Source organism: Cardiocondyla obscurior, linkage group LG25 (genome assembly GCF_019399895.1).
Source record: "Cardiocondyla obscurior isolate alpha-2009 linkage group LG25, Cobs3.1, whole genome shotgun sequence".
Lineage (NCBI taxonomy): Eukaryota > Metazoa > Arthropoda > Insecta > Hymenoptera > Formicidae > Cardiocondyla > Cardiocondyla obscurior.
The window spans coordinates 681,958-702,478 of NC_091888.1; the positions used below are offsets into that span (position 1 = coordinate 681,958).

General features: G+C 37.6%; 3 protein-coding genes across 9 annotated transcripts in view; 1 reads left to right on the forward strand and 2 right to left on the reverse strand.

Annotated features, from left to right (window-relative positions):
* Nucleotides 1-5,404, forward strand: part of LOC139111861 (protein amalgam) — a 159,361-nt gene extending 153,957 nt beyond the window's left edge. For 4 of the 6 annotated variants that reach the window (XM_070672422.1, XM_070672426.1, XM_070672427.1 and 1 more), the window contains one exon: nt 1,211-5,403. In XM_070672422.1, coding sequence (XP_070528523.1) covers nt 1,211-1,311 — 101 coding nt within the window. In that variant the 3' untranslated portion in view covers nt 1,312-5,403. Of the gene's footprint in view, nt 1-1,210 lie in introns of all 6 variants that reach the window. The other 2 variants (XM_070672424.1, XM_070672423.1) reach the window with 1 other exon arrangement.
* Nucleotides 5,405-7,621: 2,217 nt separating this feature from the next.
* Nucleotides 7,622-9,498, reverse strand: LOC139111862 (chymotrypsin-1-like). The gene is made up of 5 exons (XM_070672429.1): nt 9,249-9,498; nt 8,894-9,075; nt 8,255-8,386; nt 7,873-8,127; nt 7,622-7,801 (listed from the first exon to the last, which is right to left on the reverse strand). The coding sequence occupies exons 1-5, from the start codon at nt 9,289-9,291 to the stop codon at nt 7,655-7,657; spliced, it is 759 nt and encodes a 252-aa protein (XP_070528530.1). The 5' UTR covers nt 9,292-9,498; the 3' UTR covers nt 7,622-7,654.
* A 5,526-nt stretch (nt 9,499-15,024) lies between these two features.
* Nucleotides 15,025-20,521, reverse strand: part of LOC139111859 (zwei Ig domain protein zig-8) — a 60,927-nt gene continuing 55,430 nt past the window's right edge. For both annotated transcript variants that reach the window (XM_070672420.1, XM_070672421.1), the window contains exon 7: nt 15,025-15,473. In XM_070672420.1, the coding sequence (XP_070528521.1) occupies nt 15,337-15,473 (137 nt within the window). In that variant the 3' untranslated portion in view covers nt 15,025-15,336. The remainder of the gene's footprint in view (nt 15,474-20,521) is intronic.

Consider the following 20,521-nt stretch of genomic DNA (forward strand, 5'->3'; position numbering starts at 1 on the left):
CTGGCACAGCTGGCACACTGACCTACGTTCTGACTATTCCTATCTTACTGCTGCATCGCCGGCTGTCTGCGGGTCTATGACCGCGCGTGAGCCACGTACTCCATCGAGATGGTAAAGTTACTGTTCGTCGCGCACGGCATACCGTCGTCTATATCTCGTTCGCGCTCGCAATTAATTTCGAACACTTTTCGTTAATGCTTTTCACGTACAGAGCACTCGTCAGAGAAATGGATCTATTCTTATTTCTTATATTTAAGTTAATTTATAATTTATTTCTTATATTAAAAGCCATCGATCTTTCGAAAATTTTGCTCCTGCAATGTATAGCGCTAGTTATTAACGGGCATTTCGGTAATCGCGTTTTCAACTAACGCGTCGAATTTTAATTTCGAACGAAAATACAAGAGTTTGCCGTAATGCGTTTTATTTTCCCGATTATTTCCTTTACATAGGATCTCGTTACTACAGAGAGATTGTCGTTAGGCTGGAAAGTTCCTGCTTGGCGTTTAACGCGTTATACGAACGATTAACCTACATTGTGAATCTAATTAGGGCTGCACAATTAAATTCCTGCGTTATGTAGCTACTCGAGATAATATTCAACGCGAAGAGACTGTGACGTGGTTTATAGAATTAACTATATAGAACAATAGAATTTGCTTCTGCTCAAGCGAATAATTTTCTATATATTACTTTTCTATAACTAACTTCAACGAAATTTTATGTCGATCTAACTCGCTTTGATATCGCAAAAAAAAAAATAAAAAATATATATCAAAAATTACTTAAAAGTATTTGGATCAACATTTGACTTTGTTGCTTCTTTAAAATAATTTTTCTTATTACCTTGGAATTAACAAAAAATCAATAATGTGCGCTTAATACGATCAAAGGCGACAGTTTTTAATTTATTTTGTTTCTTAAAAATATAATGAGTACTTAATTATATTACTTTGGAAAAATATCCGTATTCACGCTTTTAGAAAATAAAGGGAGTTAATTAATTAAAAATTATATTAATATCTTGCTATTAAATGAAAATGAAAATACGTCGTTGTTCTTTATTTAAGATATTAGCTTGAAAAAGCAGATACTAACTTAGGTATCAAATATCTAGATGAAGATCAATGCGAATTATTAAGCAGGATCATTAATGTGAAACTGATAAGGACGGAGGAAACTAAAGCCGATTTGCACGTTTCTGTTACAGGTGAACATCCGGCTGCAATGCAGCACGGCGGCAGCTGTGGCGTCGCACCGACCATTTTGCTGGCCAGCATCACTCTCATAACTGCGAATATGTTAAGGTGAGCAGCCGCAATATGAATCGCGCAACTTGAAAAAAAAATAAAAGAAGAAAAAAAAAGAAAAAAAAAAGGAAAGCCAACCGTGTCAACGGTCGAGAGAGACAATGTCCAAAGTGAAACGCGACGGTCGCGAAACGGTGAAAACGTTTGAAAAAATCGCCCGGCCAAGCGCGATAGATCGCTTTAATTCACGCCTCGCTGTCACATTCTGCGTGTATCCGTTCAGCGAGATGCTCGGGAGTGACAACAAGAGAATCACGGCGCGGACCGAAGTGCAATGAACCGAGGCCCTGTGAGGGACGCAGTGACGTGGCGGACGATCTTTAACACGTACGTTTTTCACATGAAAAATCTTTCGTAGCCCTTCTTTTGTATGGAGTTGTGTTAAACGCATCGCGGCAAAGAGCGCCGAAATATCCTCACCACCCTCGATGGTACGATTGAGCGTTCGCCAAAGGAACTCTCGTATACTTGTGCTTTTTGTATAATTAAATCGGCATGTTGAAACCGTGCCTCAACGAATTTAGCGTGGACTCTCTCTAGTAGTGGAAAAAAGAACTGCTCAGCTCTAATTTTGTTGCGAGAAACTCTGTTGAAATTTGTATCTAAACTGATTCAATAATGGCCTCGTAGTATACTACGTAATGTCGACCGAAGACCGAGGCGAATGGCATTCGTTCGGATCGGTTGCATGATGTGTTACGATTGCCAACGCTTTCGAATTGAGTATCGATGGCTGGATCCGTTCGATGGCTACAAAATAAATAGTTGATATTGAATCGAAATTTATAACCTAACGATTATCAATTAGTTGCGTAATGATTATCAGGTAATTAAGGCCCCGTGTACATAAAACGAGTAATAAGCACGTAGAGTTTGCCGTGACTTTGTACAGTACAATGCGCGTGCAAGAATTGCCACGTGATCCAATAATCGTTTCTCGTCGTTTAATCTGGGCAACATTGTACATAGCTTATGTCATCGGTTATAGTATAACATTGTATGGTACACATGCAATCATAAATTTTTAACTGAACTGTATGCCTCGAACGCAATTCAGTATTTCGTACGTGCCAGATAATTTTTTTTTTTACATTCCCTGAGTTACGTGCACCGTACATATAATATCTTTGCCCAGATTTGACTTGTTTTAAGTTTCACTAAACATAAATATGTCTACCGCCGAAAGATCTTTGCCTCGGTAACGAATTGATTGCTAAAGTAAATATATTACAGTGATTCTTATTTAAACTTTAAAAATTTTATCACAAAAATTATAATACCGTTTACGGAAATCAAAATCTCTGTTGACAGCCTTTTAATATGTGACAGAATTGTTTAAAGAGTTGAAGAAATATATAAAGAAATTTTTTGTCTGTGAAATTTTAATCGAGCATTGTTGAACGAGTTGATGTTACATGGGAATAATATTAAGGTCGTAAAACATTTTGTCACAATTAGTTTTGGTATTTTATATGAATAATTAGAAAAGCTATATGAATGATATTATCGCCATCAATTTTTATTTTATAAAAAAAGAAAATTTTAAATAAATTTAATATGTTAAAATGTTATTGTTTCCAACATCAGGAGAAAGTATTTACATTACAGTATACGGAAATACCACCCAAAAAAATAAAAAGGCCAGAGCTAATCACTTTAGTAATGATGGTAGATAGGTTTCTTCTCGATATATTTCTGTTTATTGCAAATAGGATTTTGCAGATTAGATCATTGCGTCAATACGTATTTTCGTTTTATTGATCAATTGATTAATATTAATTAAAATTCAATTTGTAAGAAATGTTTACTCTGAATTAATTCGACTTTTGCTATGAAAATATCAAAGTGATATTTTTCGCAAAACAAAATCCATCAAAATTAATTCACAAATTGATCAAAAGTTAATCAAACAGATAAAGAATATTTGTATTAAAATATGTTTTAAAGCTCGTGTATAGATAAGTAAATAAATGAAAAGGTAATACGTAAATATACTTAATTAGGTCAATAATAAGCATTTGTTACGTATTATGATAATAATACGAGAGATATAATTCGAAAGATCAAAATGTAATTAAAAGTGAAATATAGGATTCTTTGCAAAATTAATAAAAAATTATCTTTTGCTGCAATAACTTATGTGAACTATCTATAATAAAATGTTGATCAATTATTAAACCATTTATTGGAATCTAGATATATTTTCTAGATATATTTTACAATGATTTTTTATATTAAAAAATATAATTGTTTAAAGAACTAAAAAAATAATAATGTGGCTTATTTAATTTTGCAAATAAATCAAATATCATAATTGTCTATACAATAGAGGCGTAATTATCGAATTTTTTTTTTATTCGTTAATATTAAATTATACAAGTCTTCCGCCTTGAATGCCAGATTCGATATTTCCATCAGATTCTATATAAAGCATAAATGATTGCAATGTTTGTCCCGAGAAATTTAGTCAAATTAATCGAACGCTAATTATTATTTAATGACTTCTCAGATTAATTTCTTGCAATTCAAGCCACTTTTTCTGCGAAGATAAAATACAAGAGGGAAAGCAAGATCCTAGATATGATCATTAAGTAATTCAACGCACGTAATATAGAGTATATAGCAGTAAATCATTAGGTAGTAGATTTATTACGACATATAATGTAACATGAGTAAAGAAATATATCATAATAATTAAAACGGTAAGATACGATTTATCTTAGGACCCATAGATTTTTTATAACATTGTAGTTTGGAAAATACAAATTAGAGATTACCCGCTGTTGGAGATCGCAAAGCACTTCTGGATTTTTATTCAGAATCGGAAAGGAAATATCGCAGTGCTATTAAATTGTACATAATTTTTCACGTTTATTTACATGATTAAGTTAATATTAATCAAGTTATACATATTTTGAACAAAATATGCGTATCATGTAATGCAGAGAAAGATAAGGAAAGAAAGAGAAAGAGAGAGAGAGAGGCTGTAATTATATAAAAAGTGATGAAAACGCAAAGTAAAAAAATGATTTAGATCGAGAAACTACTTTCATCGAATTGTGGGAGGTGTATATGAAATTAAAATATTTAATCACACTTAATTTGATAAAAAAAAAAGCTTATACTCGCGTTTTGACGATTTCCGATATAAATTCCATCGTGATTTTTCATAGCGCGAACGTGGCTCAATTATAAGATTTAAAAATATATTTCTGTGCATGAAAAGTGATCAAACAGAAAAATATCGAGAGAAATATACCTATTTGTGAGTTAGATAATCAATATCCGCGATTCGCATACTTACCGAATGTTGCACATTATATAGATAAGAGACTAGACTGCATTGTACATAAAATTCATAATCGATTATGTATCATGTTATAAGGGAACTTAAGCATGAATCAAAAAGACAGGATTAAAAGCGAAAAAGCGATATAGATTACTATATTGTAAAAATATTCATCGACGTGAATACTGTTTCAATAAATGTAATGATGATATAAAAAAAAAAAAAAAAAACGCTTTTAGACTTCTGTATTTCATTCTTCCTGCTCGACAGTTTTCATCAAGCAAGTACGCACATTTTACACAACAAACAAGACATCTATATAAAAACTCCTACTTTTCATAGGAATTTTATGATATCACCTCCACTCTTTAATTTAGTGGCTTGCATTTTTAGACCTACATACACCGTGAAAACTTTTTTTTGTCAGAAAAGAGTTCAAAAGTTGAAAATGATTAAAATTTCTCTCCTATGTAAAGAAACAAAGTTAAAACGAAAAAAATTACATATATTTAAATAATGCTTTTTAAAATTATTTTTTTTAGTTAGTCAAATAAAAAAGATTTTAACTGTATATTAATTGTATCTTGTATGATTAATTGAATTTTTATCGTTTTTGTGTCTAAATAAACATGCGTTACAAAATTCTACGCATAGCATTTACAATATGTACAGAAATATTTATATATTTCCATTTTTAATAGATGCGCGCATCGCCTTTTTAATTAGATATAAAAACGTTTGATTTTAATTGGTACGCGGCTTATATATGTATAACGATTTCTCTGCGGCATAACGTTGCACGCTGTGTGTATTTTATGCGTGAAAAATACTAGACGGAAAAACGATGTTTGCCGGCGCGTATTATTAATACGCAACATGCACAAGCAATATCTTTTATTTATCATACAAGTCTGCTACGAAACTCGTTATAACAAAATTAACGAAATTGCGGAGACATTCATAACGAAACCGCCGCTCACTCTTAATTTCTTTAATGGCACTAATGGACTAATTGCACGAAGCAAATTGCGATTTTAATGGAATATCGCGAAATAAATTCAAGGAAATTAAAATGAAACGGCAAGCATAATATTGCACTGAAATATTTAAACATTAATTTACCGCCGCGCGAAACATAATGTAGCAATTTATACGAATAACACGAAAGCGTTATATTAAGCATTCTGTTTAGGGTATAAATTAGAGAAGTGCCCTCTTGTCTTTTTTTATATATATTTATATGTCGCAGGATACGCGGAGTCCTACGCATCTATTGTCCTCAAACGGCCGGACTCCGTAAATAACGAAAAAAATTAATCTCGCTTCACCCTTATTTATTTTTACCAGTTATTTTTAATTATTTACGCGCGATCGTTGCTAAATACAGAATAAACGGGTGATCGCAATATCCGTTATTTTTAACGGGCGCGGTTGAAGCGCGGAATCGCAATCACCGAGCGGCCATTCAGCGACTTCCGGGCCGAGTGTATTCCGTGCATTGTCCCGCAGTTTTTCTTTCCCCGGCGCACGTGTGCGACATTTCGCGCCGGAGTAACGGCGGCGGACTGGGGGACGGGAAGGCTGCTGCAACATAGTTAAACGCGATACGCGAGGTAAGCTCCGGCCATCTACTACGTGTACCCGCTGTTTCCAACTTCGCCGCCGCGACAATTAACGAACGCCAGGGCGACGCGACGGGTCGGCGGGCTGTCGCGCAATCCGCCGGCGATGCTGCGATTGCGAGGCCGACGTCAAAACGAGACAGCGAGAGAATTTCCGAAATCGAATAAACGGGCAGCCCGGCGGATCGACAGCGGCCGAAATTGGCAAAGAAGAGAAATAGCGCTTGATAAGCGTATCCTTGGCGGGGGGAAAAAAAACCAGCGGGAGAAACGAACGTCCAGTGCCTATCGTTATTCCCCCCTTTTTTTTTTTTCTTTTTTTCATTTTCCCCGCCACGTACCATTGCACGGACAGACGTGTGTGGATACATATTATATGAACGCAGCTGGAATTCGGACACGCTTTCATACGCAAAAACGATTTTAATTGATGAGCGTTAACTGCTTCATTCCAACGGCATCGCTTTTCAGTATCAATATTATTCGCAATATAAAATCGTTTAATATACCTTTCGGAAACCGCAAAGTTTTATTAAATTCTGCCTACTCCAACAATTTATAAAATTGTTCCTACATAACGTGAAAATTGTCGGTGAGCGAGTTCTTTTTTTTTCTTTTTTTTTTTTTTTATTTTTTTAAGGTACTTTAAGCCGGTTTACTGTTAAAGTTTTAACATATTCGCGCTGATATAGAAGCAATATTTTACACCTCGCGTTTTTATCGCCCACATTTATAATATCCCGTAAGCGCGCGCGAAAGCATCGCATCACTATACCCGCACACGTGTAAACGGATTTGCGTGACAAGGATAAACTGCCGCGAAAGGAGCGAGGACAACGTAATGGTGGATCCGCGTTTCTTTTTCGACGACTGCCGGGGCCTGTTTATACGAGGCATTGACACGAGGCCGCGCAACGACAGCTAATTTCCGATATAGCGCGAGCAAAAAAAAAAAAATTATTCTGCCAATAAAAGCTGTTTACCATCTTGCCCCGGTTAACGCGCGATTCAATTTCATTGTAACGAATAACCCGGACGGTCCTCGTCCCGTCGGACCTTCTCGTGCGCAAAAAATCGGACTCCCGGCTATCGAAAAACAATTAAACGAATAAAATATCGGCAAACACAGACCGACGGGCGGCTGATATTTTATCAGCTGTTCGACAACCCATCGGCATCTCGTCGGAGATGAGCGCGGGGGCCGCAGTGAAATACGTCGCGTTCCGTCGGATTAAGAAACCTATTTTTATTGCAGTCGTCATGTGAAATGACAGCTGAATTTTATTCGCTTGAAAAAGTAATAGTTAAGTTAATAGGCGATTTTTTTCTACTTATGAAAATATTAATACGACGCACCGAGGAAGTTATGTGAGAGATGTCGAAATATATTGAGTGTGTCGTTATTATTAGATAAGATTTTAATAAACAAGATGTTAGCACATCGATTGAGATTCTTTGATGAAGTCGACGTATCTGTAAACGTTAGTGTACACGTCGGATATTCCCAAAGCGCACGGCAAGACCCAAGAGACGACGCCAACGAGCTCGTTATCGACTACGAGAGGTCCGCCGCTGTCACCCTGAAAAAAGTGTGCGTAGCAAAGAGTTTTTAATAATTATATTAATATATTATATTGATATTGATACTCACTTGACAAGCGCCCTTTCCGACTTTCTCCAGCGTGCAAATTTGATTTTCGTTGGTCCGCGGATTTTTGTGACCACGCAGGCAACGCTCTTGGCTCAAGACGTTCACGCTGAGCCACCTAAGCATTATCGAGGTTGGTCCACTTATTTTGGTTTTTCCCCATCCGCTCACGATACCGCGCTTGTCGCCGCTAACGTGGTCAATGCTCGCCAAAGAAATTGGACCTTGCACATCGTTTACTTCGATCGGGTTTTTCAGCTACGCAAACATTCGCGGCAAATTGTGAAACGAGGCGAATAAAACTAAGAATAACTGAGATTGCTTTTTCTATTATGACATTCTACCTCTGTTGGCTTTCCGGGCGCTTAATGAAATTTAAACTCACGGTAATAACAGCGATATCATCCTTCCAGCCGCTCTCCTTTTCACCGGTATAGTTGGGGTGCTTTCGAATACATTTGATGTCATGCTTTACGCCGTGCTTCGTTGCCAGATTATTGATTCCGCTTACAACAACCTGCAAACAGTACCATTTAATAAGTTGAAAAAAAAACTCGTGGAATACGAAAGGGCATTAATATAAAAAATTACATACATAGTATTTTCTTTGTCTGATTAATGATAAAAGAAAAAAAAATACGGATTAATTTAGATATTAACCACGAATAGCTGTGTGTTTTTATATGTAATATAACCAGGAAATCAGATATGCAGATATTGAATATTGTAATACTTGCCAGGATATTAGAGATTTCTAGATATCGGAATAATAATCGAAATCCTATCTGATGAAATTTGACACAATTAATTTAAATAATTATCGTATCAATTTCTATGTGACTTACACATAAGCGATTGGAAATAAAACATTTTTAACTATATATAATTATTAATTGCGGATTGTCTAATTCTAATTAGCACCATTTAATTTTTATTTCCTTCCTTAGATAACAATTTTTTTTTTAATTTAAAAATTAAAAATTCAGTCAAGATAAAATTACATCAGACAATTATTTTAACGTACCATATTTTCCGTATAAAAATCATCATCTACGCAATGCGCGGCAGTCAGGATGTGTGTATTACTAATGATGCTACCACCGCAAATGTGCTCGTCGTAAGATTGAAGGGAAACTTGATATTTAAATTGACCGGCTGTGGCTATATCGCCACCAACAATTCGTTCAGGCTCATCGCAATAAACTTCTGTGAAACATAATTAAAATCCCATTCATCCATTTATTAAATAAGAATAAAAAATAATAATAATAATAATAAAATATATATATCAAGTTTCATTTTGTTAAAACAAATAAGCATGTTTAAAAAATTATTTTAATATATATACTTTTGTAAATCACTAGTTTTAGTTTACTTACGTTGGGCGACGAACGCAGCAAGAAAGATGATCAACTTAATCATCTTTACCGTCACTAATCAAATCCAGATCGAATTTCAAATTGAACAGAGAAGGCAGCTCGGCGTTTCTCTCTTTTATATACAACGTATTCAGCTTTGTATAAACAGCTGACTTTGCTTTAAAGAGACTAAAAATATATTCTCGCTTATTCAATTGAGCAACGACGAAGCACGCGTGCAAAATCCGCATTTTCGTCTAATATTTATCACGATTCTAACCGCGAAGAATAAATTAAAGAGTTTTAATTGATATTTTTTTAAATTGTTATTTTCAAAATTATTTAATTACTTAGGTAACTATCCCTGCGGTTATTTACCGTCGATACACCATATACGTTCCCTTAAAAATATCTGTTGTTTGTTTCAAACCGTTTTCATAGTGTCGGTTTCATGGTAGTAGAAAAACATTGACATTCATTGACAGTAACTTGTTATTGACCTGCAAACAAAGCTAAATAAAGTCAACGTTCAGCTTGCAATTTTGAATATTTCTTATAACTATGTCCGTGTTACAGAAATGCAAAAAAAAAAAAAGTTATTGCACTGAGTTATTCTTGACACGTCGCAGAAAATAAAGCTCTTAAAAGTAACGATTAGACATTTATGCAAGTAGTAACGCACGTGCAATATGGATTGCGGTGACTAATGAGCACTGTTAAAAGTCGATCAAATCTATCTATGCGACATACAAATCGAAACGCAAGTTGTTTCGGCCAAACATATTTTGAATGCAAATTTAACCAAACTCCAATGTAAATTTGTTGAAACTGTATACTATTAAAATGTACATATATTTCAATTAAATTTCCACCAACGGTCGGTGATTGATCAATTTATAATCGTCAAGTTTATTTTTTTACAGACTCAATTAAAAAGCAACATGTGTCTTAATTAAACCGGCATTCGTCATACGTGCGTGTATGTGGACAATTTTGAACAAAAAGGTAATTGTTTCGGTTTTTAATCAAACGTGGATGTTTTTTTTTTACACGTTTAACATTTATTTCTTAGCGGGAAATATTTCTCACGTGTGACTAATGCACTATCTGCTGCCAATGTCTTTATATTATCGCGTCCCAATTTCAAGGGATCGATATTCGACGTAATTACGGGTATATAATTGTGTGCCCTGTTGCTTCGCGATGGCAAATTTACGCAACACTCGTTAAACAGCTTCTTATCGACTTTTGAGAACTCGCAAACATGAATTTTTGCGATATAAGTAATGATATTTGCACGTAACGAATAAAAATCATACAAATGTAAATTATATAAAGCTTAAATATTGTTTCATTACCTTAGATTTGACATATTAATTCTGAAATTTATCGGCATTAACGCTGCATGTGTTTTGAAAAAAAATATTATCTTCTTATTTAACTTGTTTCATTAATATAATGTATTATTTACGTAAAAGGCATTTATAATACTTGAAATATTCTAAATTCTGAACACGTATAAAGTCCTATTTGTATAAACAATTAGATTAAATTTTTTTTTTTTAATACCGATACATAAAAATATATTAATAGGTTCTACATTTACTTTATTATAATATTAAACTGATGTGACATAAAAGTTTAAAGGTGGATTGCGATAACCCAAAATTCACACGTTTTATTGTTATAAATGACAAAAGCTCGCATTTCCAGTTCGGCAGCATCCCTCGCGATAAACTTGACGTTCGTAAATATTTTAACTGGTCCAGCTTTTCGTGGCAATTTGCGTGAAAAAGGACGCTAAAAGCGAGGTTGAACGCGCTATTGGGAAGGTACATTCGTTTGGCCGGCCGTTGTTTATCCGAAGCAACAAAGTTGAATTGTCCGTTAACAAAGCAAGATCGCAAACACTTTTTACGGAAACGCGGCCTCTTTTTTGTTTGAGTCACGCACAGAGGCGGATCTGCGAAAATTAGCCACCGTTTGTCTATCCGGCTATCGAAACCTCTCGATAACGCCGTGTGCATGTCGATCTACGAGAAACAAAGCAAATTAAAAAAAAAAATAAAAAAATAAAAGTGAAAAAAAAAATTGGCACATATAAAATGTGTCTGAAAAATCAATTGTATTACATCAAGCGCACAAAAAAAATGTACGACGCAGATACATACCGTTTATGAAATTCTATACGTTATGCCGTATTGAGCCGCGGGTTTAATATGTGCATTCTATTCTGAAATTTCAGTATTATCATGCACTTTAATATGACATTGTGGATTTTGCACCAGTGCTTGTAGGATTTAAACGTATCAATATGTTTTGCGGTTTCAATAGTGCTTCAAGCAATCCAATTAATGTACGCATATCGGCACGAACAGACAATATCTCATTCTAATTTCGGTACAATAAATCCAAAATATTCTGATTTTTTTTCTTTTTTCTTAGCCGCTTTTGTTTCATCTATCTATTTCCATGTAATAATGCCACTTTGTTTACAATAAAAAACAAATAATAAAAAAAAAGTAAAATGAAATAAACGTCATACAATATTTTTCACATTATTTGTTCATCTGCAGAATTAATTTTTCGGTTAAATTGCAAAATAATATTTTATCTACGAGTTTAATTAATCACTTGCCCTTTTGTACTTGTGACCCGAGCTTATTTTTTAACATGAAGATTTAACATACATATATTTCAAATATTATCGCAATTGAAATTGAGTGATAGAAGGGAATAGTATTACGGAATAGTTTACTTACGTGAAATCTCACACAAATGGCGTGAAATAGAGAATTCAAAGCTGCGTCTTCTAAGATTAGCTTTATCCAAGTTCCTCCGCAGCATCGCCGTATAAACAACTATAACGTCACGAATATCAAATTAACTCTTGAGATCCACGTATTGAGAGTCACGTCAAGTTTCGAGATTAGATTCACTTAATTTTCCACGCAAACCTGGCACGGCGAGTACACACGCGAATTTTAGATAAGTATCAGGTAATTAGATGTATTTTGCAAGTTGGATGTGAGGGAGTTAATCCGATGATTCAATATTTAGTCAAAGTAATCGAGTCCATAGTTGGCGCGGAGAGCAATCACGAACGAGCTGATCTTTAATTTGAACGCAGGTGAAAGACGGGAAAGTGGAAGATACGCGAAATTTATCGCCGACGGACGATGCCCACTAACGAATGTGTCCCAGAGGGGTGAAAACGGGTGGACAATGCAGTTTTCCAATTTTCATCCTCCCACTCGGACGGAGCATACGAGCCCCTGTTCGACCTGACCATCTAGCACTCCCCGCGCGTGCTCTCATCCTTTATCATCCGCTACCCGAACAATCATAAAGCATGTTGATTCACGGTCCGCCGTAAATTTAGTGTTATTTTATTCTTGTTTTAACGTCGCTTAAGCGGCACTTTTAACGATCCCCGACGCGCCGCCCGAATTGCGCCGTGCTTCGTTAGACGCGGAGATCGTCGCGCCCGTTGACTTTTCTGCAGCTGTCCGTTGCATAACATCCGCCGACATCCGCCAATTAATTCGCACGTCACGCGGCTTAATTAATTGATGTACTCACGCAAAATTCTCCGTACGCGGGGCGAATTGACCGGACACGGGGTTTTACGTCGCTGCAGCTTGGAAGGTTTATGGAAATTTCAGATTTCTTCAGCGAAAGAACTGTCCGTGGGCGCCGTGATGTTAGAAATTTCGAGCACGCAGATACTGTAATTTGGATCTGAATGCACGCCGGACGTTACGTTGACACGACTGGCCGAGTTTTACAGTTCGCATCACCTTTACTGCGGGGGTGACAGTTATATACGATTACACTGAGAGAAAAGCTGAACTGGTATTCGTTTCGGCAACGGTGAGCAAGTAGAAGGGGTGGCTGAGACAGGAGCCTCGTCCGGGAAGAGTTAGTACCGCTGCTACCAGTGCTCCTGTCCGAACTTGAAAAATAATTCAGCACGAAGTAATGTCCTGAATATAAAATGCGCATAGGACGCGTCAATTTCAAGATAGGTAAAAGTCCGAGCAGCCGCCCGCCGCATTTTTATTTATAAATTCGACACAGTTTCAAATGTAAGTCAAATCACGATATTTCTAAAAAAAAAAAAAAAGAAAAAAAGAGAGAGAGAAAGAGAGAAACACGCAAAGAAAAAAAAACAGTTTAAGATAAAATAAAATATTAATTTTGTTACCCGTGTATTCTTTACAGTTTTTTAGCTTTGCATATTAAATTAATTTTAAATTAATATTAATTAAAAAATATGAATTAAATATTGGTAGAATTTATGTAATACATTTAAACGTTAAATTATTTTCCTCGTTACGTAGATTTTAAACAGTAAATCTAGAATATCAATTTTGTCCCATAACGGGTCAGTACCGCTGCAATTATAATAAAATTTAATTGTTTCTGTAAACCGTTAAGCGAAAAATACAGGCTGAGTAGTAAAAGACACTTACCTACGCCGTCACGTTCAGTGGTAAAGAAGGATAGCTGCGGCGTAAAGTATAAGTAATAAATGGCGTATTCGCTTTTTACGACGCTCTTACAACCATAAAGTTGTCAGATACTAGTATTAGGTTAAGAATAAAATATATGCCGCTCTTTTGACAATATATGTATAAATGCTCAGAAATAAATTTCATTGAAATTAAAAGTTATTTCACTTTGACGTTAATCGAATTTTGATTACGGGCATTGTAATAGCCGTAACGTAAGCTACACGAAAGGAATAATGTAACTGTGTACATTGCATGTACAAAGTATTAAAAAAGCATGGTTAATGCACTTGTTGGGCCGTTTCTTCGGTCGTTTTCTCTTGTCGCGCAGTTCGCCTTTGTGATCAAATATGTAATCATGCCTGTCACACCGTGACTTTTTGCCGCATTTGTAATTCATAACACATCAAAGCGTTACACCTCCGCGAGCAGAGCGAGCAGCCGGTAGTGGAATTGCGAATTTAAGGAGAATTATGTCTTCAGAATTCACGATGCATGACAAAAGAAATTGCTATAACACACGCACGTTGTCCCCGCATTTGATAAAATTCGAGCACGCGGCCCGTGATTTTCTTTTACATATCGGAATAAGTATGAATAAGCGAGCATCGTCTTATTTGATATTTATAAAAGCAGCCGAAACATTATTCAGCGAGTGATTATGTCATCTGAATTTGTCGCGCGTGGCATGCTGAATAAAAATTGATTGCATGCATATTTCATCAATACAAAATAACTTTTCCACGGTATTATATTGAAAAAAGTAATTTTGCAGTAATGGAAAAATTGCGAAACAAATTATCTATATTACATTTTAAAAATATAACGCGTTTTTCTCTCTTTTTTTTTTTTTTTTATTCCGAGTAATAAAATTCCAATTAAACGAGACATAAACATTATAATAATTATAAAAATTTAATACATACCTTGTTTCGCAGCTATTTGATGAAAGGTTTTTATTTATCTATTTAAAAACCATATATTAAAGAGTGCAATATGCCATGGGGCACATTAATCCGCCGGGATTTCATGAAATTCATGACGCATTTTCCTCGATTCTTCGAACAAGGGTACACAATATCAAATTACCTCCACATCCTTTGGCACTGCGCTGCCGCTTTAATCCCATTGACTTTAAGAGTTGCGCTCAAAGAAACACCGTGAATTGCGAGGGCGCAGCGAAGAGAGCGTTCCGGAACATTGAGATCAAATGGAGTATCGCGGGTCATTTAATGAATTATTTGTGCGCGTAGCTAAATTTACGAGACAGCATACGAGGAAACTTGTGTAAGGACGTTTTATTCTTCTTCGCGTTTGCGAAAATTCTTTAAAAAGAAACTTATCGTTGTCTTACATTGCGTACAATCGGAGAAACTGAGGTCGTTGCTTCGAATTAGCGAGAAAACGTCGGAGTTTTCAAAGACAATCGGCGGAAATGTGTGTAATTACCAAACGATGATTACGCTTCTACGATACGAATCCAAGATCTGCGAAGGTACGATTTTTACAATCTAAATTCGCTCGGGTCGCAGTTTTAGTCAGACTTCGTCGTTGGAAACGGCAAGAAATAAGCGTGAAATACTGTCGGGTGTGCGCTAGAGCAAGAAAGTTTGGCTGTTGCGCGCGAGTATTAGAAACCACGAAAACGGAAGCAAAAGTCCGGGCCAGTGCCTGACGTCACTTCCGGACGAGACGTATCCGGCGTCACGTTGCATGGCTTCCGTGCGTTCCCCTGTAACAGAAAGGCGAAAAAGGAAAATCAAGCGTCAGTGCTGCATTCGTTGGCCGTTCTTGTACCGCGGTGGTCGTAATCGTATGAATATTTACGAGTGCGGTATCGAATTAACGCGCTTTCACGCGATATCGTCTAATGAGCGACACGTCGGCAGGTGAAACGCTTCGCGCGCGGAGCGGACGTTGAAAAATTGCCGTATTAGGATATTGAATCTGGATATCACACGCCGGAAATCTTGATACTTTTTGAGAATAATGACACCGCTCCACACTCGTAAATCAATGTCGCTTCAAGATTACGGGATTATGGGTTTCCTCGTGTTACAAGGGATCCATTAATTACTGCGTTGTTTGAGGGATGTCGATACGCGTTTCCCTGTCGTTTCTTCATTCCCCGCTATTTAAACTTAATACAATGTTGCGAGGAACAATTTGATGCAATTTGCATAACAGGTGCCATCAATTACCATCATATTCTCAGAATAATAACAGCTTTGAGCCGAAAAAAAAATAGAAAAAAGAAAAAAAAGAAAAAAAAAAAGAAAAAAAAATAAGATTAGCGCACCAGTAAAATCAAACGTAGTTCGCATCAGTCGATATATTACACCGAATGGAAAAAGAAGATGATAGATATCGTTTCCTATAAATACCGTAATGTTAAACGAAAGATATAAGCGACATTGAGACCCGCGTTGTTGCAACGATATTTTAATTAGGCTGTCATATTGTATGAATTACTCCGCGACAAATAAAAGTGAAGGGAAAATCCTTTTCGCGCTTTAATCTCGCGGAATTCATTTTGCGTTCTCTATTTACACACCGTGGTGCATCTATCCTCGATCGTCCGGCGTCGCTGATCGATATAGAAAGTAGTTAAAGTCTTAATGACGAAGAAAACCTTAATTCCGACCGCCGTGGTCCTTTGAAGCTTCGATTCCAATCGCGCTTTCACCATTACGGCCATTAACGGGGGTGAGAGCTGAACTTCACGGAGAAACCGGTAACAGGTACTTTATTTTCTGAAATTACGCTTTTAGCGTAAAAAAAAAAAAACGCCTTCTTCTTTGATTACGCAGCCTTAATCCTTTAATAGCTGAATAACGTCTGCTTTGTCGTACACGAGCAAACTCCGCGGAGCATTTTTCTATCCTGTATTGAGGCAGAACAATGTCGATAGCTCAAAAAGTACAAAATCGCCACTGAACTGGTCACAATATTGTTATAGGATAACGTTCAATTTGGACGGACAGAACGGGACTGCGTGAGACAATCAGTAGCGACGTTTTAAATCGACGAGCCGCGCGTATTCAGTAGTACGAGCATCGATACGGTCAGTCATGCCGCATAAGCGAAATGTCATCAAAATTCTATCCGTATTCGGGCACGCGCACTCACTAATTACAAATTAATAATTAATATCCTGATGGCGACGTGACGTATCGTGCGAAACGTAAACTCAATTCTACGATCATACCGAATCACCTCATTATTGAACGCGTTCGCTGTTGAAAAGAATATGATCCGCAGCTGCTACTTCCCCACGCTTGTTAAAAACGGATGACTTTCGCACGCGCCGTCATTATCGGACGCGTTAGTGATAAATCACTAATTTCTAAACCGCTCCAGAATGCAACAAAGGTCGACGGCGCGATCAACTGTGCCGTATCAATCCGGGAATCGAGTGACAATATGACCGTCGAAGCATACCTGCGTACGGCCGGGGTATGCCGGCCCGATCAGGTATTCGTATGAAAGCCGCATCATTAACCATACGAATCGCACGGCCGATCGAGGACCGATCCCGCGATCACGACCGTGAACGTCGCGCGTCCCTGCGTCGTGTCTGGGAATGCGACACGCGTGCGAGCACGGGAGGGCCCACGCGGCACGCATACGCGCCGGAATAGCACGTTGCGTCGATTAAAGCGGAAGCGAAATCTTCGCACGTACGGGGCATACACATCCGGGGAGAGAGGGGGGGGGAGGGCACGATGATCTATCGCCGTTGCCCTGCGATCGCATACGCGGTAACACTTGACGGTATCTACTTGGCACCTCCCGCATGGACAATTCGAAATGCAAATGACGTGCAAACGCACGCTTGATTATATTGCTGAGCGAAATTGTATAGTGCCGGGTGCGATATGGTAATTTCAAACGCTCGAGAAAATTTACTCTCCCCCTTCCCCTTGAACTTTTTGGAAAGTACTTTTTTCCTCCTCGCATCCATGTAATTGCCAGATTTTTAGAACTGTATAATTATTGAACTGTACGGTTAAAAATAAAAATTGTATATATATTTTTTTCTTTTTTTTTTTGCGAATAAATTTAATTAAAAAATAATTAAAACCGCGCAGGAAATTGTTCATAATTAATTGGACGCCAATTTTAATTTCCTCGTTAAACTCTCCATAATTTTTCATTAACTTTATCTTTTTTAACCGCGCCAATCTTATATGATTTGACGCCGTTTTTCATACTCAAAGCATTTAAGCTTTTCTAAAAACTAACTGCGATATATTTTAAAATAACATGCGCTTAATTATAACGGGATTGATTATCGGACTGAGCGAGAGCGAAATTAAAAATTAATTTTCAATCTGCGATAGCGGTCCGACAAGGATCATATAACTCGTGCAAATAATTTTTCTCGCTAGTCAACAACTTTTTCAAACGACAAAATTAAAAAAGAAAAAAAAACCAATAATCGCTACATGTAAAGTTATAACAATTCAAAAAAAATGAAAAACCGCATATTAATAACAGCTCGTAATTATGTAGCGACCAACAATGTCCGCAAAAAAAAAAAAAAAAATAGCCGTTATATTAATTATTATATTGCTTTAACGTTCATACTCGTCGTAACTGCCGACCCAATTTTTGTAATAAAGCATATATCAACATGTAATAAATGCGAACTCGTTCGCATTATAGCAGCGCGAAATCATAATGATTTATGAGCGTTGGAAGTTCACGAGTAAGTTGCACTTTACCTCATCCGCTCTCGCTCTTAGCAACTCCTTAGACACTGTCTCGGAAGCTGTCTGCTCGCGCCAGAGAGTTACGTCTAAAGCGCGGTAAAAGAGTACAAAGTTGTACAAAAATGGAGATCTTTAGTTAATGGATGCAGGGCTTCCCGCGCCTTCCGCGCGATTCGTGCGTGTGAAGTAGCAAATGATTACTCCGCGCGGCGTAATTAACGACGATACGCGGGCGAATTATTAACGCAAAATTATTTCGGATAGCTCCCGATAGTAAACGAGGAAGTTGAAAGATTAAAGGCTCAGGCTGAAATCCGTTTATAATCCGCGCCGTAGTTGCGCCGATAGGAGCGTTTAAACTAGCTCGGAAGATATCCGTTAAAGTGTGCATTGTCGTATTAAACGAAATAAATGGATCTCGCAGTTTAAGAACTCTCATCGCAAGCGCGGATGAAAAATTAGCCAGGGCGAGGAGTCGAAGCTCCGCGGATTTCACTTTGCCCGAGTATTTCGGCTACGAGATTTAATAATATCGTACGTAAAAGAGGGACGCGACACCGCGAGGGGGAGGGACGGAGATAAGAAACGAGAGGAGAGATCCGCGAGAGCGGAGAGTTCCGAGCCGGTATAAACGACAGTCTGGGGAGCCGTTAGGTATTAAACTCCCTGCAAACTTCCGCAGTCCGTCGTGCTCGATATATATTTAAAATATCTCGGAAGTATCCATGAATCGTCTAGACTGAGCCGGCGACGTACCGAGGCACCGGGGATTCGCAGGATGTCGGAAAGTGATATCATAACTCGCTGCTACGGCACGTAACGTCCCGATTTGCCGGGACATATTTAACGCTTGTTTACTCGTTTATCGTTTCGACAAAATTTTTAATCGCTCTCGCCGACGCTGCCGTAAATATCCATAGCGCGACTCGATCGTACGCATTCAATGTATCCTTAATGCGACTGGAGAAATACTCTAATTAATGTCGTAAAATTTGCGAACATTAGAAATCATTTTAAATACACCCGGCATTACTTTTGAGACCTTCTCGAAAGTTTGTGGATAGTTGCGAGATGGTAAGACAGACGAGTTCGAAGATATCCGAAAAAAGAAATAAAAAGAAAGAAGAGTCCGCTTAAATCGAAATGAAATTAAAACGGCCAAAAAAAAAAAAGAGAAAGAGAAGGGACCTTTGCTCGATCGTTCGCTGGCTGGTCTTCGTCTACCGGTTTTCCGAATGGCAGTATTGCTCCGCAAACGAACAGAGTGGGCTTCTGCCGCCGCCAGGTAACACAAGCGGCGCGAAAACTTGACGATGAGCAATTAAGAAAATTAAATTCCGGCGTAATTAACTTTCTTAATTAATAGGACGGTGGAATTGTATCTTTAATCTGGCCGTACATAAGTGCCGCTGGCAGACGTGCAAACGCCCGTGCGATAAGCGAGCGGGGGAAGGAAGACGCTAAAGATGGTCAAGAGAAACGGCAAAAGGGATGCGGACAGGGCGGAGGGACGTAGGTGGAAGGGCGAGACATAGGACTGCTATACCGTAGGACCCGGCGACTGCGACGCCAGGATGGGGAGCCGCTGTAAGTTTTGATATATGCGCGACATTATTTACGATCGCATAAGAATTAGCTTAGACGGCCGCCAAGGCCCGTTCCCTCGGTAAGAGCCTGGCGCAAAAACGCCCGGGCATCAGCCGCGGACTGGCACTGCACTCGAAGCGTTTTTGCACGCGACGCATTGGCTTCCTCAAAAGTCGTTAAATCCCGCGCCGCTTTCGACAAATCGCGAGCAAATGGCACTTCTTGCCGCACGAATGCTCGGCGGAAACGTTCATGACTACTTGAGGAGATGGCGACGCGATAAACTACGTATGTAACATTCTTTCCTAAATGAAGGCACAAAATCGTAAATTAAAACACATGCGCCACAATGTGTGTCATCAGACGGTGAATTTGATAAAAAAAAAAAAAAAGAAAGTATATCGTTCTTTAATTTTAATACCTAATGAATCAAAATATCACAACTGCATATTTTTTTACTTTAAATACAATCTCGCAA